This window comes from Cucurbita maxima, unplaced genomic scaffold, assembly GCF_002738345.1.
Source record: "Cucurbita maxima cultivar Rimu unplaced genomic scaffold, Cmax_1.0 Cma_Scf00003, whole genome shotgun sequence".
In the NCBI taxonomy this organism is placed as follows: Eukaryota; Viridiplantae; Streptophyta; class Magnoliopsida; order Cucurbitales; family Cucurbitaceae; genus Cucurbita; species Cucurbita maxima.
The window spans coordinates 5,835,477-5,854,375 of NW_019272019.1; the positions used below are offsets into that span (position 1 = coordinate 5,835,477).

The following is an 18,899-nucleotide window of genomic DNA, read 5'->3' on the forward strand; positions in this document are numbered from 1 at the left end:
TTTTTTTTTTTTTTTTTTTTTTTTTTTTTTTTTTTTTTTTTTTTTTTTTTTTTTTTTTTTTTGGAGATATTAAGAAGTGTCGGCAGAGATTTAGGGGCATCAAATATTTATGCTCTGTTACTTGCATCTTCTGATCTTTACTCCCGACTTATATGATTAATGGGAAGTGTCTTTCACATGCCTAAACTAAACTTAGGATATAAGCAGCCGAAGTTGATCAAGAGCTGCAAATTACTACATGATTTTTGAGTCTTGAATTTCCCTGCATATTACATCAGTTTCTATGGATCTAACTGCATGTGCATGTACCTTGCTTTATCAATTTAACTATAAAGGGTTACTTGAATTTTCTTTTCATACGCCAATGTTGGGTGCCCCTAATGTCTAATTTTGAACCATCATCTGATATATGCTAATTCTCATAACGTGCAAGGCTATGCTTGTTTGTGTTCTTGCTGCTACTGTACAGCTACGCCATAACCTGCTAGCCCCTCACTACAAACTTCTCTCAGTTACAGTATTACGTAATTATGACTTCACATTATTGGTTTGTGTATGTATTATATATATGCAAATGTGTATAAGACATGCTGAATGTTCTCTATTGAAGGAGGAACAGAATTAAGAGAACCAATGATGGCTGGACAGGAACTGATCCTGGGGGATACGATTCAATCATTCCACTTAGATGGTTGGTATAGGGTGACTGACACATCACGCAGCAATTGGTAGATTGACTATACAGGGACTCGAAGTGAGAGTATGTGACATTATCACTGCTCAGTTTCAGGTCTGGACAGGTGCGCATGTTGCTTTAATATTCTTTGCTAATATGATATTGTGCCCATTATTTATGTTATCAAACTATACCTAATAAAGGCCTTACTATCATGTGAAGTAGTAAAAGCTAAACCTTTTTTACTTTGTTCATAGATATAAAGTTATTCTTCCTTCTTTCTAAAAGAATACAAGATGACAAATTGGACTTGATTTTCTACTTTATCTGTCTTTTTTGTGGCTAGTTAAGAAAACAATAAAATGCACAGATGATGAAACTAAGGTGCTCCTTGCATGGTGAATCGTCTATTGTATGTATATTTTGGCATTAAAGCAGCAACGGAAAATATGTTGATTTTGTCCAAAGAAAAGTTTTAGTTTTGTATTTAATAATGGGAATGCCCTTGTTTTTAAGTATTCTCTAATGATGTATGCCATTTCTTAACTGTGCCCAGAACTTCCCTTGCATCTTTCTTTCCCTCTGATGATTATTTTTTCTGAAATCTTCAAGTAATTTTGTACCTCGTCAATAGCAACTAGGTATTTCAAACTCATAAAATTAATTTTACTAAAAAAATTTCTCATTAATTCTCAGACGGATTTAAGTTCTGATATAAGTATAAAAAAGAAGACCAAGTTAATTTTATTGGTGTGTTTTGAGGCGTCTTCTTTACACGGAAGTCATTTTGGTATTTCCATCAGTAACCCATCAGAGGCCGATTATTTTATATACCGAGTTCATAGGGTCATATTTAAATGCATCAACCCTTTATATTGTTGCAGACTGCATTTGGATCCAAGGCAAAGCAGTATCCCCGTATCAAACCAGGAAATAAAGGTGTGATGGGAAATCTTTGCCATTGACTCCTGGAGAAGGCAGGTGAGTAATAAAATGCTCTTCTTCTTCTTCTTCTCCCATTGGAATTTTAGTCTCTGCATTTTAATTTCGTTATAGCTAGCCCTTTTCCATTCATAGGAAATAGTTAAAGTTTTAGTTTGAGAATTCAACTAAACTAGGTAAACCTTGTTGTCCCTGTTTCTGGTTATGGCTTGGTGGATTTCCATTTTTTCTCCCTTCCCTGCTAATAATTTCAAAGAGGTTCCTTACTAATAACAATTTCAAGAAAAGAGTTTCTAATGGAACTAGAACTTGAAGGGGAAGGAAAATACCGATGTTTTTTTTTACAGAGATCACTATAGAATGTGACTCGAGCAAAGCTAAGTTCCTTCCCAAATTTGGAAAGCTCTTCTTTTAACTTCATAGAACTTGCTCGAAAGATTATGGAAATAGTTCCTAGTTCGTAATAAACACATGTCAGACATGTTTCCCTATCGTACTTTCCTACGTATAACATCAGGCATCAGCTGAATTTGGTATCCTTCCTCTATTTCAACAGCCTGCCTTCTCCCATTTCTCCTCTGGATGGTACTACCAGGTTAAGATGTTTGGTTTTTCGCTCTAGTTGGTCATTTTTGCATTCCCCTCAACAAGCTTCTAGGTCAATATCTTATTCTTTTTTCTTTTTTTTTTTCGTTTTTTCAAAATTTATTTTATGTAGAAGCTTCTAGTTTATTAACCTTGAAGGAAGGCCTTTGGTACTTGAGACTAGCAAGCTGCCTAAAAATCGCGTTTCCCCCGATGCAATCACCTCCAAGGTCATGATCACATTGGATTTGGAATTGGAAGTTCAACAGGTCACCCTTTAACCAAAAAGCTATATATATTAATGGAAACTTTGCCTGGAAAATTCATTAACCCTTGGATATGAACGCGTTTTCGTTCTCAATGAAAAATCTACCTCAGAATTCGAATGTCAACTTATCTTATTGACTGACATTAAATCTAAAACAAAAACAATCTGATAATCGTAGCTTGAAGTGAACAATCCACTGACCAAACACAGACTAAAGAAGGCTTTCGACACTGCATTAGTTAATTAAATCTGAATCTTAATTAAATATTGTGCCAATTCAAACTACAGGACTTTAACTATTGCATTTCTATTACATATATTTATCTTTAATTCATAGTATTTTCTTATGAAATATAATATTCAAGGCCTATTTGATTATTAGTTTTTTGTTTTGTTTTTTCTGCCTTTTTTTAATACAATTTAAGTCTGTTGATAACTACTTGGTTTCTTTGAATGATTTTTTTTTTCCTCTGAAATTTGAAATGTCTTTTTAATTTGTTTTTATTTAACAGGTTTCTAAAAAATTTAATTGGTCAATAGATGGAAGTTCAACTTTGTGTCAGTAGATTTGTAAATATTAAAATATTTAAGGTTTGGAATTTAAATTTGCAAATGTGTTTTCAAATTTGAATTTTAATCTAACTGATATATTTGATAGCGTTCTCAAGGTTAGAAATAATGTAGGTTATTTGTTTTCCAAATTTTAAATTATTTTATGTTTTTCTATTCTAATATTTAAAATTTTTATTTTAACAGCTAAAAAATTGTTGGGAATTAGGAAATATAAAATATGTTTAGAAAGCAAGGAATATACTAAATATGTCAGATGTTTTTAGGAACAGGTTTCTAAAAAATATGTTTGCGGGATTTGCTTTTCTGAACTGTTTAATAGGGGATTAGCATCTTGAATCGTCCCAAGTGGAGCAAATTAGGTTAGTTGGGACCAACTGACTTCGATGGAAACGGCAGCTAGAAGGAAAATCTTTGGAGCCAAAATGGTTTGCCACAGAGCCCCTGATCCAATCATCCAAGTGTCTACAACCGGTGGTGGAGATCTGTAATAAGCTGCAATGGTTTTGGGGAAAAACATCTGCTTAACACCTTCAGCCTTGATAATAGGAAATATAATGGCCGATGCACCCTACACCACATGCAAAATGGTTAGATTTCTATCCTAATGCCATATGGATTGATTATCAAGCACTCTAAAAATGATTTAAAGCATTTTAGGACCATTTTTTATTTGAAAAATCTATGACTTTCGTAGAATCACATATTTTTAAATGATCTTCGTCAAATTTTGAAAATAATAAATAAATAATTTTTCAAACGTATGTTTAAGTTCTGAAACTTAAGCAAGCTATTTAATAGTTTTTTCCTGGATGGGAATGGTTAAAAAATTGAACATGATTTTATAAGCAAAAATAATATTAACAAAATATTAACAAATAAAACATTTAAATAGTTTTTTCCTGTATAAAAAAGGCATAGTTGAACTCGTAAGTAAATTTATAAAATCTAGGAAGGCAATTTCTAAAAATAGATTTTTTTTTTCTTTTTTCAATGTCTCAAGATATATTTTTTCTTTGTAATTTCTCATTCCAAATTTTTTCCTTCCTAAATTTTTTTCACTAGAATTCTTATTTCTCTATTACTTATATTTTTATTTATCTTATCATATATTTTTTTTTTCCAGCTTTTGTCATTAAAGTCTAAACCTCATATCCTCTGTACTTATTTTCCCAGCTTATGTTTCTCTCTCGAACACTATTCTTTATATTTTCTTAACTTTTCTCTCTAACATACTTATCTCTTTCTTCAATTAATATATTTTATGTAACCTGTTTAAAAGGGTATACTTTCTAATGTGAGAGCTATTTTAGCTTTTTTATCTCTCTAACCTTTCACCCTTACTAACAAATATTCACATATTTTATTTATCTTTTTAACTTTTTTTCTCTTCATAACATTTCTTCCTTTTTCTCTAATTAATAGTCTCTCTTGAGCTTAACCTTCTCTCTTTAATTTCTCCTTGTAATTTCTATTTCACATCTCAACTTAAAAAAAAAAATAGAAAAAGAAAAAACTTACCAAACGTATATGGTTAAATAAAAAACAGAATGAAAACAAAAAATTGTTAGGAAGTTATGAAAACAAATAACTATGATGATAATGGTAATAATAAACACAGGAATAACTTTTATGAGCGATTACGAAAACTTTCTTATGAGATGGTAGAGAAAACAGTGATTAGTATTTAATGATATGCTTCCAGAAAAAGAAATATGAGAATAATTTTAATCAATCATTTTCCGGAATTTCCAATGAAAAACCTAATTACATTTTATATTATTAATAATAACATTTATTATCATTAATACAAAATAAGAGGCAATATTTGTCGATTGTGTTAGATTCTGTCCAGCTTAGACTACGTTAATTTAGTATCCTAGATAACAGAATTGATTATAATAATGATTTGATATAATTAAATCCTCTGAATAATTTTAAAAAAAAATTAAATGCTTTTTAAGTTTTATGGACTTGGCTTTCAGTGTTTCCAAAAAAAATAATAATAATAAATAAATAAATAAAGGAGAAGCGTTAAGAGTACGTACCGAAATTAATCTGACTCCGATCCAGACGCGTTTAGGAGAAGGAAATGAGATCAGCAACCGGCATACCGCCACCGCAAAGAAATGGAAAACCAAGCTCAACGGGCGAGGGTTCAACCCAGTCCATTCGAAAAGATTCCACCGAGGCTTAAATAATCGAAGCAAGCCTGACGCATTTCCTTTCTAGCCTGATCCGGTGATGCACAAAATACCTTGTAAAGGGCACCTGCCAATGTGTTTATTGTCGAAGCCACTGGCTACAATTACATACATAAAACAAACTCATTACATGTAGATAACTTGGTGTTTGTTTGCTAGCTGAACTTTTTTCTTTTCGTACCTTTGGAGGAATTGCCAATTTAATGTGTTTAGTGTAGTTCTTAAATGATTTTAGATTATTAAAGTCTTTTTTTATATATATTTGTGATCATTCGCGATAATTTGTGCAGACTTCGCTATTCTCACATAACAACTATATAATCTTAATAAACTTACTTGCTAAAGATTGATTTAAAAAGATTGATTTAAAAATTCTGTTAAAGAAAAAATATGTAGTGAGAAAAGTATACATATTTGTTATTTTTATATGAATGTATGTGGTGTGACCAAATCACCATATGCAAACTTGGAAAAACCTTTTTCTAACATATATTTTAAGAGAAAATGGTTATACTAAAAGGTAAAATTGGGGGTTTGCCGTTTATTTATCCAAGAAAAAGGAAACAAAAAAGCAGATAAACTGAGTACTAACCTTACGGAGCGTGTAGAATGCTTCAAGATACTTGCAGAGAGTGGGTGCATCATTCAGATCACGCAGAGGCTTGAGAAGATCTCTAAGGACAACGATGTCAGATAAAGCGACGGCCATTCAGCCGCCAGTTAGAGGGTGACGCATATTGAATGCATCGCCCATCAATAGGGCTCCGGGGGTAGGATATGGATCTGCTGGCATACTTCTATTTGGCATTGTTCTTATGTTACCCTTATCAATAGCAGCTATGAATGAATCATAAAGTTGAGGAATCTGTGTATGGCAAACTTCACATGGTCATTCACAGATGAGATTATGGAAAAAGATTTAGGAATATATTCGCACCTGAGGAGCAACAACATTCTTCAAATAGTTTGCCATTTCACCGTTTGAAATAGAAGGAACTTTCTGACCAGGCACATCCACCAGACAGCGGATCTCTGTACTGCTAATGGGATAGAACAAAATGGGAGAAGGGTCTGCTAGTATTACATGTCCGTGATTTTCGTAAGGAAGGTCACAATTCTCGAGTACGAGACCAACAAAACAAGAAGGAACATCAACCTGGAAAAGATTCGTATTTAAAATCTTCTCGGCATATGGAACAGTATCTTTGTTTTTAACATAAATTTATCTAACTATTGGCTTTGAATTAGATAGATATGATAATCAGCAGAACATGAATCTTCCATTATCAAGAATTGAAGAGTGTTCGCACCTTAGGGTTGCAAAGAGTGCGTCGCAAATTTGAAAAGCACCCATCACAAACAATGGTCAAAGGTGCATAAGCTGTCGTTTCTTGGCCAGATTTGTTTTTGTATTGCACACCTTTAATTGTACCATTTTTCTCGAGCAGAGAAGTGACCGTTTCCTGCACCAAGCGCACACTAGAAAGGTGGAGGAACAAATTAATAAAGGAATATATAATAACTCCTAAACAAAGCACGATACGAATACTTAATGAAAAGAAAGATACTAGTACAATTATCGACTCAATCTTATTATAAGGTTGTACATTACAGGAGCGACACATTAGAAGATTATGAAGATTTAATCTAAACTCTCAACAATGAAGGAAGTTCCACAAGAGTCTTAGTACAAAATGTGAATCCCAGGGCTAGTATAACAATACACCAGCATTTACTACAATAATATGACTTCTCTGTCAAATCCGCAAACAAGCATTGGTCGATCATGGAGCAAAATGACAAAAACTGCAACTGTTATCGAAGTTTGATTGCACCAATCAAATTTATGTAGGATTCAAATTTAAATTAGAAAACACATCTAAACATTGTATTTTGTTTTTAAAAAGTTCTAAATTTTCAAGAGTTCCAATAATACCATCAAACTTTCAAAAGTAGTTAAAAAATATTCTTACTATTAATATATAGACAAAAACCATTGATATCTCATTTTTAAAACATCCCTAAAGTTTTAAAAGCTGCATTAGTATCCTTAAACCTTCAAAAAAAAAAAAAATCTTACCATTAGTATATGAACACGGGAACAGTTTATCTACTCTTTATCACCTTTCTTTTCTATTTCCTTTCTCTCCACTTCAATGGCCTAACATTTCCCCATCTTTCTTCAGTTTCTTACCCTCTCTTCTTCAGTACCCTCTTACTTCCCATTTTTCAGTCTCCAATCTCTAAAACTACCTCATTCAGTTAAGGTACGTGAGCTATAGCATGAAGAAACATAATAATAGAACCAACAAGAGACCTTCGAACTTAAAATGGTTGTACATAGTAATTGAGTGTGTTAATATGTTACTTGAGTTTAATGCACAAAGAAAGAAATATGTTAAGAATTTGAGTCTTAGTTTTGAGAAGAACGGATGGGAGAAAAAAAGTGTGCACTACCAAATTTGTAGCAATGAAGACTTCACGATTTTTCTTTTTTGCAGTTCAAATTAGTTTATTTGTTATGATCAGTTAAGAAGGTACTCCATGATCGAAAATGATAATCCTTCGTTGACACTATTTGTATTTGATAGGAGTTTATGCTTTAACAGGTAGTTTTTATTCTATTCGGTTGCTGAGAAATGGGTGTAAAAATTGGACAAAGGGAGACAAAAAAAAGAGTATCTATGTGAAAAGAAAAACGAGGATATTTATACGAGTTGTTTTCAATTGGTTCTCTCAAACTCAAGAAACTTCAATGAAATTTATCATATTGAAAGGTAAAAGGCTGTTAATGCAACTTTAAAAGTTCATAGGTATTATTATAGGTATTTTTCAAGGGAGGTATTAACAATTTCCATCATATACTAATGGTAAGGATATTATGGAACTTTTTTAAATTTTAGAGTGATTGAAATTTCAGAGACAGTTTTCATCCAAAACTAACAAGGTTATTTTTTAATTTTTTTTTTAGTTTATGGTAATTATTAAAAAAGTTAATGGATATTTTTTTTAAACAAAGTACAAGTTTGGGAGTGTATACACTACAGAATCAATAATGACAAAACAGATAGAAGGGAATTACTTGGGCAAAGTTGCGGCCTTCTGACGCATCCTCTGAATGAAGCGCCCATTGTGGAAGCTCCTTCCAGACACATCCGAGTGAAATTTTTCCAAGGGGTAGGAGAGTCTAGTATCCTTCCCATCCTTAAAAAGAGCATAACCGTACACTCGTTGCGCGTCAATATCATCTACACAATCTGCATAGGATACAGAATATCAACAATCAATTCTAGTTTGCTCAAAGGCACGGGAGAAGTCCTCTACAAGGATACATAATATCAACTACAAATCTGCATAGGATACAGAATATCAACAACCAATTCTAGTTTGCTCAAGGGCACGGGAGAAAATCCTCTACAAGAAACAACCATTTGATATTGATGAAATAAACCAACCTTCAAGTCCCAACTCTGTTAACTTTAGGTAACCTCCTGGTTGTAATAATTCACCAACAATTCTATCCGGCTCAGTCAAGTCTCTTTCGATCACATGTACTCGACAACCATCCTGCATTCAAAAAATAACTTAAACATATAACATTCACGGGCTAAAGTTGGGTAAATATAGGAAAAAAATCCTTCAACACAGAGAAAATAACTAAACGATTGTTCATTCATTATTCAAAACTTTCAAAAAATACATGTGCTAACAGATCGACTATAAACAAGGAGTGTCAAAAATAAAATCCATCTACTCGAGTGTACAACTACAAGAACGAATGTTAATGAGATGAACACAGTAGAAATTCGTTTTCATGTAGGCTCCAGACACATGAACCAGCTTTTTGGCATATATATTTTCATGGCCTGAACAACCAAAAAGTGCCGACGGCCAATCTTGACACGTTGACAAAGCAGACTGTTTGCAGATAACAAGTCCATTTTCCTTTTCTATTGGACTTTTTTTTTTCTTTAGCCTCCACAATTGACAGCAAAATATTAAGGGAAGTCATCTACATTAATCAGCAAAATATTAGGTACTAAGGAAAATCTTTGAATTATCTCAAGACGTGTACAGGGCTCTATATTTATATGTGTTATTGGAATGAAACAGTTTTCTTCCAATCGCTTTCTCAAAAGTTCCACCTCTTTTAAGCGTTCTCCTTCTCCTTCTCCTTCTTTTTTTCCATTAAGATTTAGTATAACGAAAACCTTAAAACATTTTGAGAGAGATTCAGTTAGTAAAAACTTAAACAGCTCTCAGAATCTTTAGAACAAAAAAAAAACAAAAAAACAAAAAAACACTCTCAAAACACTAAAACTTCCAAAATCATCTACATTCGAGATTTTGATTTCATTTCATCACGTGTAAGGAAGTATTTTGAGAAATCTGAAACAAAAACAAAAATGAATAAACAAACATGTATTGACATGATCAGGCATTTTTATCAAAAGTGCTCATAATAAGTGTTTCGTTCAAGATAAAAACTGAAACAAGCAATCGAACTTTAGAATCCGGCTACGCACAACCTCCGGATGAGAAGATACTCCTCTTGGAAGTATATCACTCTTAATAATCTGAAATGCTTATCCGCGGAGTATGAACTCTAGACAATAAATGAAATAACAAGACAACTTTCGATTGAGAATATTTGGCCTTCGGTACAATAAATATGTATTAGATTTACTCATAAGTCTAGTGCATAACTCGGTTGAGTTTTGAAAGAAGTAATCAAATAAAAGTACGTTCAATTTGTAATACAATACGTAAGCGAGAGCAGAGCATAAAATGATTATACGGCTTTAACAACGAGCGGTTGATATTTCCTTGTGTACGATACAATTAACTTTGTATAAGATTTACACATAACTCTAGTGCATACTTCGGTTGAGTTTCGAAAGAAGTAATCAAATAAAAGTACATTCAATCTGTGATACAACACATACGCGATAACAGAGCGTAAAATAATTATACTGACTTAACAAAGTACCGGTGATACTTCCTTGTGCGCGATAATGGCTAGCTATAACGCGGACATACCTAACTACATCATAATGCATTTTAGTAACCAATCGAATGCGATTTTCCACATTAACATTTCTTAAGTGAAACAATCAATCTCCGAACGCATAATGTGCAAAAGTTCAACAACAGAGAGGGCATGTTTGAGAATAACGAAAGAGGACGAAAATCAGAAGTACAGAATTACCTTGGCAAGAGTATAGGCAAGAGCGGATCCGGCGACTCCCGCTCCGACGATGATAATGTCGCCGTCGCTGTTACTCGGTTTGCATTCTCCATTCGTGGTAGCAATATTCTTTAGGTTCTCACGCCTCCGTTCATTCGAAGCTCCACAGTTTTTCTTGCCGAACAAGAAATATAGCGCCGCGGCTCCCATAACTGAGGCCAAAATCCAGCCTAACGCGCACTGATCCACCATTATTTCCGAGTACAGATCCAGCAACCTCACAGAGACCTCCAATGCGACGGAGACGATGACAACGACGATAACTCTCCCTCCTGTGGCCCTCCGAGTTCCCTCTCTTTTTCTTCGTCTATTAGTAATAAACTCCTCTGCGCTTATCTCTCTCCGGTGGCAACACTTTGCGACAACGACCGAGTTGCTTAACGAAAGCCCAAAAACTCCCTAGGAAACTGGACTCTTTTTGTAGGCATCTAAAGGAGAGAAAAGAAGACAAAATATTCGCGGGCCATGAGGCTTTATATAGGATGTGTCTTCAGAATTAACCTACACGATACTAACGTGCGCCCGACTGCCAGCACTGAAACTCCTAATTTTGTACCATATCTATTTTCTCTATTTCTTTCCTCTTTTACACACTATATATATATATATTTTAAGTTATTAGACATTTTATTAAGAAAAAAAAAATCAAATTCATAATTTAAATATTAATAGACGAGCTTTTTTAAAACCAATAGTGGCAATATTGAAATATTAAATCATTAATATCTATTAAATTATGCATATAATCAATTTTTATACAATTACCTGGCTAATTATCGAATGTTATGAATCCCAAAAACCCCGCCAAGACCAAGAGTTGCATTGCAGCCGCGAAAAAACGCCCGTGAAGAGTGGAGCGGCAACGTCGCATAAGCTGCAATGGTGGAGTTTGCACACTCCGATCCAGGCCTCTGGAGTGAAGCTCTTTCTTCTTATCCTTCTCAAATCGAAGCCTTAGGCAAGCCGAATTTGGTTTCTCTGGATGATTTTTACAGGAACGAACTCCCTCCTCTTCTCCACAAGCGAAACCCTAGCCCTTACATCACTACTTCCGAGCTCTCAAAACTTATGCAATGGAAGCTCACTCGCGGAAAATGGAGGTGACCACTGCTCTGTTTCTCTTACTCTTCATTTAGGTTGCCTATCGATTTTATTGACAATTAGTTTACGAATTTCAGGCCGCGGCTATTTGACTTTGTTTCATCATTGGATGAATCGCTCGTCAAATTGGCCTCTCAGAAGGCCTTCCAATGCCTTCCTGATATTTCCAAAGCCGTGTCTGAGCTTACTCCGCTCAAAGGCGTCGGTCCGGCTACGGCCTCGGCGGTTCTGGCCGCCTACGCGCCGGATGTTGCGCCTTTCATGTCCGACGAGGTGAAATCAGGATAAATATTGATGCAATTAGATTATCAGTAACCATTGATTTCTGCCATTTGAGTTTTGAAAATTTGTTACGCGCTTAGATTTCTAACTTGTGATGGTGAAGAAGTAGGCTATGGAAGCGGCTCTTGGCAACTCCAAGGATTATTCATTGAAGCAATACCTAACCTTCGCAAAAAAGTTGCAAGACAAAGCCAAGGTCTGTTAGCTATATCTATCTCCTATCAAGCCCCTTGGTTTGTGTATTATGTGTAGAAATTAAGTTCATTTCCAGAGCCCAACAAATCGAGGCGCATTTCTGTTCCCATCCTTTCATGGATCAATTTCTTTCTTTCCTTCTGTCTTGAAATTGACATTGCCCTGCTGTGTTTTGACTTTCTAACGACCTTAGCTCTGCAAAGATTTGTTCCTCAAAGCCATGATACGAGTTTAGCATTCTAAAACAGAAGTGGTGTTTCAAACTGAGTTTAGAAATGTGAATTTATAGTTTGAATAAATCTGTATTTAGCATAAATTCTAGATTCATATATATGGGTCAATGTAATTTGTAAGATTGACAACCTTTGCATGTGGAATAAACGAAGGCAATCGTTCTAATTATTCAAGGAAGGCGGTTGCCTAATTCAACTGTTCTTTAAGGATGATGATCATTTGCAGGAATTAAGCTCAGAAGGACAAATTTTCACGCCATCTGATGTAGAGAGGGCTTTGTGGAGTACGGCAATAGGGGAAAAGGTGAAGGGTTCGCAATCACAATTAGATCCCAAGAATGGAGGCAAAGCAGGCGCCAAAAGAAAGAGGAAAACTTGATTGAGGTTCTCGCGTCCCCCTTTTCTCTATAGTTGGGGCGTTGCCTAACAGCTCATTGATCAAACTTGCTCTTCTTCCATAGATTTAGGACGAGTTTCAAGTGCTTATTTGAAACTTCTTTACAAATATTTTACTTTTTGAATGTAAATTTAAGGACTTATGACATGTTTGGATTGATGTTCTAATGCTTAATGAGTTCTTTTAGGTCCTCTTGTTTTTAAGCACTTAGAAACTTAATTCAAACAAATCCTTAAGGTACTTAGTTACATTTTGTAAAAGTGATTTTAATCGTTATGGGAAAATTGTTGATTAACAAAATTTAAATATAAATAATTTATTTTAGTCAATGTGAGCTTAATTCATCCATTTAATATCTCTATAGACTTAACTCCAATTGAACGGAATTTCAAAATGACATAAATAAATAAATAATAGGACTAAAGACATAAATACTAAATTTAACGTAGCCTTTCAAAATATGGTCAAACCACTTCTTTTTTATAAAATAAATGGCTAGGATTTATGAAATGACTAAAATACCATTAATAGCTCAATTGACAAAAAAAAAAAGAAAAAATCTTAAAATTATGGAATCATCTAGACTATTGACCTCACAATAGTCTACTATAACGTAGAGATGGAGGCGTCTAAAAGGCCGGTGACCATTTTTCATTGATGCCCATTTTTGACAGTGAAGTTGAAGGTACAAGAGCGGGCAGAGAGGAGACTCCGGAAGTTGGTGGGTAGGTGTCCTGTCTTCATTCGTCTTTCACTTGCTTCCGGTAACAGGCATGTAACGCAAGAGTTCCTCGTCTGGCCTTTGCCGAAACGGTTCGGCAAACCTATAGCGTACAAGAGAAAACCGTTGAATTGAAGCCAAGGCTGCGGGGCCCACCCGCGTTCAATTTTTACAAGTGGGTACAGCTCATTGGCTCCTCCACCTACAGCCCCAGGCCACGTTGGTTCCCGCGTTAATGTCTCTGTAAGAGCTCAACATCCATTTTAACACAAACGCACCGGCGACCCGACTAATTTTCTCCAAATTTCCAGAGAACGGCGGCCAAATCCAATCCCGATAAATGACGATTATCGTTGCCGCCGACAGAAAGTACCGGCGGAGCCCTAGAAAGTCCCTACTCCCTGAAAAATACGCCCATCAGGAGCCTCTGGAAGGGTTAGAGGGCGCGTCGTTCTCCGGCGCCGTCTTCAACCTCTCGAGCACCATCGTCGGGGCTGGTATCATGGCTCTCCCGGCCGCCGTGAAGCAATTAGGTCTAATTCCAGGCTTAGTCATGATCATCCTCGGTTCTACATTGACGGAGTTGTCAATTGACTTTATCCTAAAATTCTCTCGGACATCCAAATCCGCTACGTACGCCGGCGCCGTCAGCGACTCTCTCGGAAGCGTCGGACGGACCCTCTTGCAGGTTTGCATCGTGGTCAATAACTTGGGTATGCTCATCGTCTACATGATCATCATCGGTAGGTCCCTTTATTCCCCTTCAGAATCACATGATTTTTGCATCGTAACATTTTATGTATTATAATTGGGAATTTTCTAACTGTTTTCAATCTCCTTTCTTGAAGGCGATGTGTTTTCGGGAACAACCACAAATAACGTCCACCATAAGGGCGTGATGGAAGAATGGTTCGGTCAACATTGGTGGACCAGCCGCACATCCTTGATGCTGTTTACCACGCTTCTAATTTTTGCGCCTCTAATCTCCTTCAAACGCGTAGGTATGATACCCTCTATTTTCAGCCGCATATCATTGGTTGCTTTTACAATTAGGTCAGTAGGACGGTTTCAATTTCCAATGGCTTTGCTCCCTTAGTCGCTCTATGCAAAGGCCCTCCAAAAAGTTAGCAGTTAAGTATGACGACAATACGCAACGGACTAAAATTGACAATATTTACTAGTTGTGGGCTTGAACTATTACAAATAGTATCATAACCAGTTATGAGATGGTGCAACGCACTCGTCTTCTGTTAGAGTAGGGCTAGATTCTCTCTATAATAGACGCGTTCTAAAATCGTGAGGTCGTCAACCATACGTAACTTCTGAAATCTATCAAATATAAGTTTAAAATTTTGGTAATCAACAGCAAAATGTCCTTAAAAATTTGTTCCAAGTAGATCATTTTGTGCTTCATATTCTACTGTCAACTGGGCTTCAAACTGGAAATTGTTTGGTCATTTGTACTCACTTTTATGATGAATGTTGGTTTTGCTAGATTCCTTGAGATACACATCATCTTTGTCAGTGGGCTTGGCCATTGTCTTCGTGGCAATCACTGCTGGAGTATCCATTGCAAAATTGATGGATGGGAGTATTGGAATGCCGCGACTGATGCCTGAACTTTTCGATCAGGCATCATTTTGGCAACTTTTTACCACTGTTCCAATCCTAGTCACTGCCTATATCTGTCACCATAATGGTAAGATCGTGTCTTGTTTTATAATAATAGCAATGTTATTAGCATAAACATCTTATTTGGGTTTTTTTTTTTTTTTTGTAAGCATTTAAAAACGTGTTTATAAACATTTGGAAAGTCATTCTAAATATTGTGTTTGCATTTTTTTTTTTTTTCAGTTCTCCCAATTGAGAATGAGCTGAAAGATCCGACACAAATGAAATCAATAGTTCGAACATCTCTAATAATATGCTCGTCGTTATATATCGCGACGAGCTTCTTCGGATTTATCCTGTTTGGAGACCAAACGTTGGATGATGTCCTTGCCAATTTCGATGGAGATCTTGGGCTTCCATACAGCTCGTTGCTTGATGATGTTGTGAGGGTGAGCTATGGCATCCACCTGATGCTTGTTTTTCCAATTGTTTTCTTCTCCCTTCGCCTCAACGTTGACGGCCTGCTCTTTCCCTGTGCCATACCTATTGCTTTCAATAACCGACGATTCTTCTCAATAACCGTAGCTCTCATGAGTTTCATCTTCATTGGAGCTAACTTTGTTCCCAGCATCTGGGATGCCTTTCAGCTCACTGGAGCCACTGCTGCCATCTCTGTTGGGTTCATATTTCCCGCCGCTCTCGTCCTCAGGTAATCCAGAACCACTAAGTCTATTAGTTTAGATACATTGATAATTGTTGAAGCATTATCTAATTAAATTTACTGAAACCATCGTAATTGTAACATCCCCTAATAGATATTGTCTTACTTTCGAGCTTCCAAATTATGAGAGGTTTCCACACCCTTTCAACTAATATTTCGTTCTCTTTTCCAACCGACGTGGGATCTCACAATCCACCCACCTTCGGGATCCAGCATCTTTGTTGGCTCTCGTTCCTCTCTCCAATCGATATGGGAGCCTCCAATGCACCTACTTCGGGGCCTAGCTTCCTTACTGGCATATCGTCTTGTGTCCACCCCCTTCGGAGCTCAACCTCCTCGCTGACACATCGCTTAGTGTTTGACTCTAATAACCAAAATCCACCGCTAGTTATTGTCTTCTTTGTAGTTTTTCTTTCTGGCTTTCCCTCAAAAATTTTAAAACACATTAGTTTTCATACTCTTATAAAGAATATTTCATTCTCCTCCCCATGTCGGTCTAACAGTAATCATCCTTACTCGATCTGTTTTTCGAAGTTAGAGAGTGCTTTTGATCCTTATTAATTAAGTTTGTTCACGTGACATTGCTGCGCAGAGACACTTGTGGGATTGCATCAAAGAAAGACAGGGTGATAGCATGGTTAATGTTCCTACTAGCTGTTTTGTCAAGTATGGCTGCAATCTCCAGCGATATCTACAGTACTTACGTGGTCGAGAAACGCGCTTGACGTAGAAGAAGGAACCATTTTTTTCATACCCACCCTTCCTTCAAAGGATGGAGGCTCGATGTCATCAAGAGAGCTGCAATGAAGATCCATTTTTTTTAGATTTTTCGACCCATCATTAGCTAGGCTGCCTTGGGGCTAGTTTGTAACAACCATATAACCAAATGTTGCTTTATATTTTGTGGGAACACTTGTTAATTAAACCACAAGGTGGTGTGTCTGAAAGATCTTCATTCGGCCTCACTCCCATGGCCGTTGAGTGGCCCAAGATGCACGAACTCTCTACTGTCACCTCCCCTTGTGCACTAAATTTCTGGGTCCAGTAGGTAGCAGATTTTTGTTTTTGGCATACAATAAAGTGTAGTAAACTGTAGTGGTGTCATTGATTCAAGCTACGGACTAGGAAAGAGCTTCAAATATTTTACCAATTAGTTTTTTTTTTTTTCCCCTTCCAATTTTCATTGTGAGTTGGCATATTCAGTGCCCCAACCCCAAAACCCCACTACTCAAAACAAATAGTAACTCTCCCTTAAACTTATGATCTCTCCAATCCAATCCACCCCTTCGAGACTTGACATCTTCGTCGGTATTTATTCTACACTACTGATGTCTGACTTTAATACTATTTGTAATAGTTTAAATTCACGTCTGTTTTTTTTTAACTCTCATCAAACAAAAATTTAAAATACTTCGACTAGTAATAGATTTTTAACTTTTATAAAGAATGTTTAGTTCCTTTATCCATTTCTGATTAAGGAAGATCGGTAGAAAAAGGGAGATCGAGAAATAATTGAGAAGGACACATTGTAAATGGCGATTGGTAAAGATTTGCACGTTTTCTTGCATTATTGAGTCATAAATCTGAAACAACTTTTATAATATCTTTTTTTGCAATTACGACGCCAGTCAATTTATTCTCCAAAATAAATAATTTTATATTCATAAATTACAACCAAGAATGAAATTGCTGCATGTTTTTTTTTTTTTTTTTTTGGCCAAATTTTTATTATTATGCTATGACGTTGTTTCTTATGGATAACGCGTCAATTGTTTGTTAACGAATAATAATTTTTAATCCCACAAAAGCATTGAAATATTTTTAGATTATAATCCAGGTGAGATAATTAATTGACCGTTGATTTTTGGTACAAATTAATTAGAATATTAAATAAAGTCCACAAAAAAAAAAAAAAAAAAGAAAAAAGAAAAAAAAAAAAGAGGGCCAAAGGGAGATGTCCCATTTCATTTTAAAACACTGGGGCCTCTCCGCGACCACCACACGTTTGAGGAGAACTACTTTTGTCGGTTCCATAGTCATTGTATCTGCCTGAAACAATGTTTTTTTTTTTTTTAATTTTATAAATATATGTAAATAAAAGTCTTCTTATTAATATTAGCTTTGTTTATAAATTGACTAAACACAAATATGATATAAAAAATAATTTTAGGATGCAAAGGATAAGAATTATAAACCGGGGATTATCGTTTGATGGATTAATAAACATTTTAATAATGTTATATTTATGATTATTTATTTTACATTTAGAATTATTTTGTTTAATGGAACTATTCCATCAGCACCATTTTTTTTTTCTTTTTTAAATATTATTGGGTGACATCCTAATCAGCTGCTTACCTAAACTGTAAAACGAAAGGGAAAAAAATACAATAAAATTTATTTTAAGTTATACAATATTTTTTTTAAAAGATATTTGATTAATTTAGTGTTATTTTTGAAAGCGGAAATTGCGGGCAAATACCTGAGCGCACGACCGCCGGCTGTGGTGTCCAGGCTGTTTGCAATCAAAATGGCTCTATGGACGACAATGCCCCTCTTTAGGACGACAATGCCGATTCTTACTAAGGACAATTTGGTAAGTTGGCGAAAAGCTGTGGAAATAATATGTTTTTCGTTATTTTATTAATATGTTTAGGAGCACGGTAGTTAGAATTCAAATGTTAATTGAAATTACAAAATATAAAAACTTTAGATTTTTTGTGTTAAATGTCGAGTTTACCCTCGTAACTACTTGTATTTGGGGGTAGTATATAATTTGAAAGGTTTTTAAATAATTGATGACAATTCTATTATTAGACCGTGTTAATTTATTATTTTTTTTTTTATAGACTGTAAATTAATATCTGATATATTTTAATTTTAAACTTAAAAATAATTAATCAAATTCAATCCTATCATTTCATATATTATCTCTTAATGAAAGACAAATTGTTATAAAATTTGGCATTTTCTTAGACAAACGTTATGCACGTGTTTTGGGGATAAAAATAAAATTGAAAAGTGATTTTAGATAAGTTAAATGAAAACGTTATTGTATTGCGATTCTCATATAATTGCTTTTGACCAAACATATTCCACTGAATTTCCTATTTTATAATGAGTTTTTTTTTTTTTTTTTTTTTTT

General features: G+C 35.0%; 2 protein-coding genes, 1 long non-coding RNA gene and 1 pseudogene across 3 annotated transcripts in view; 3 read left to right on the plus strand and 1 right to left on the minus strand.

Moving 5' to 3' along the window:
- LOC111477305 overlaps positions 1 to 3,467 on the plus strand; it is a 5,917-nt gene extending 2,450 nt beyond the window's left edge. The window contains exons 2-4 of the long non-coding RNA XR_002717244.1: positions 649 to 800; positions 1,561 to 1,657; positions 3,364 to 3,467. This is a non-coding gene — a long non-coding RNA (uncharacterized LOC111477305). The remainder of the gene's footprint in view (positions 1 to 648; positions 801 to 1,560; positions 1,658 to 3,363) is intronic.
- Positions 3,369 to 10,917, minus strand: LOC111477197 (annotated as a pseudogene).
- A 357-nt stretch (positions 10,918 to 11,274) lies between these two features.
- On the plus strand, positions 11,275 to 12,867 carry LOC111477273. Its single transcript, XM_023121337.1, has 4 exons — positions 11,275 to 11,593; positions 11,672 to 11,867; positions 11,986 to 12,072; positions 12,531 to 12,867. Exons 1-4 carry the CDS (start codon positions 11,373 to 11,375, stop codon positions 12,681 to 12,683), a joined length of 657 nt encoding a protein of 218 aa, XP_022977105.1. The 5' UTR covers positions 11,275 to 11,372; the 3' UTR covers positions 12,684 to 12,867.
- Positions 12,868 to 13,519: 652 nt separating this feature from the next.
- On the plus strand, positions 13,520 to 16,867 carry LOC111477216 (amino acid transporter AVT6A-like). The gene is made up of 5 exons (XM_023121254.1): positions 13,520 to 14,165; positions 14,271 to 14,423; positions 14,918 to 15,121; positions 15,277 to 15,742; positions 16,347 to 16,867. Exons 1-5 carry the CDS (start codon positions 13,763 to 13,765, stop codon positions 16,477 to 16,479), a joined length of 1,359 nt encoding a protein of 452 aa, XP_022977022.1. The 5' UTR covers positions 13,520 to 13,762; the 3' UTR covers positions 16,480 to 16,867.
- Positions 16,868 to 18,899: the final 2,032 nt, after the last annotated feature.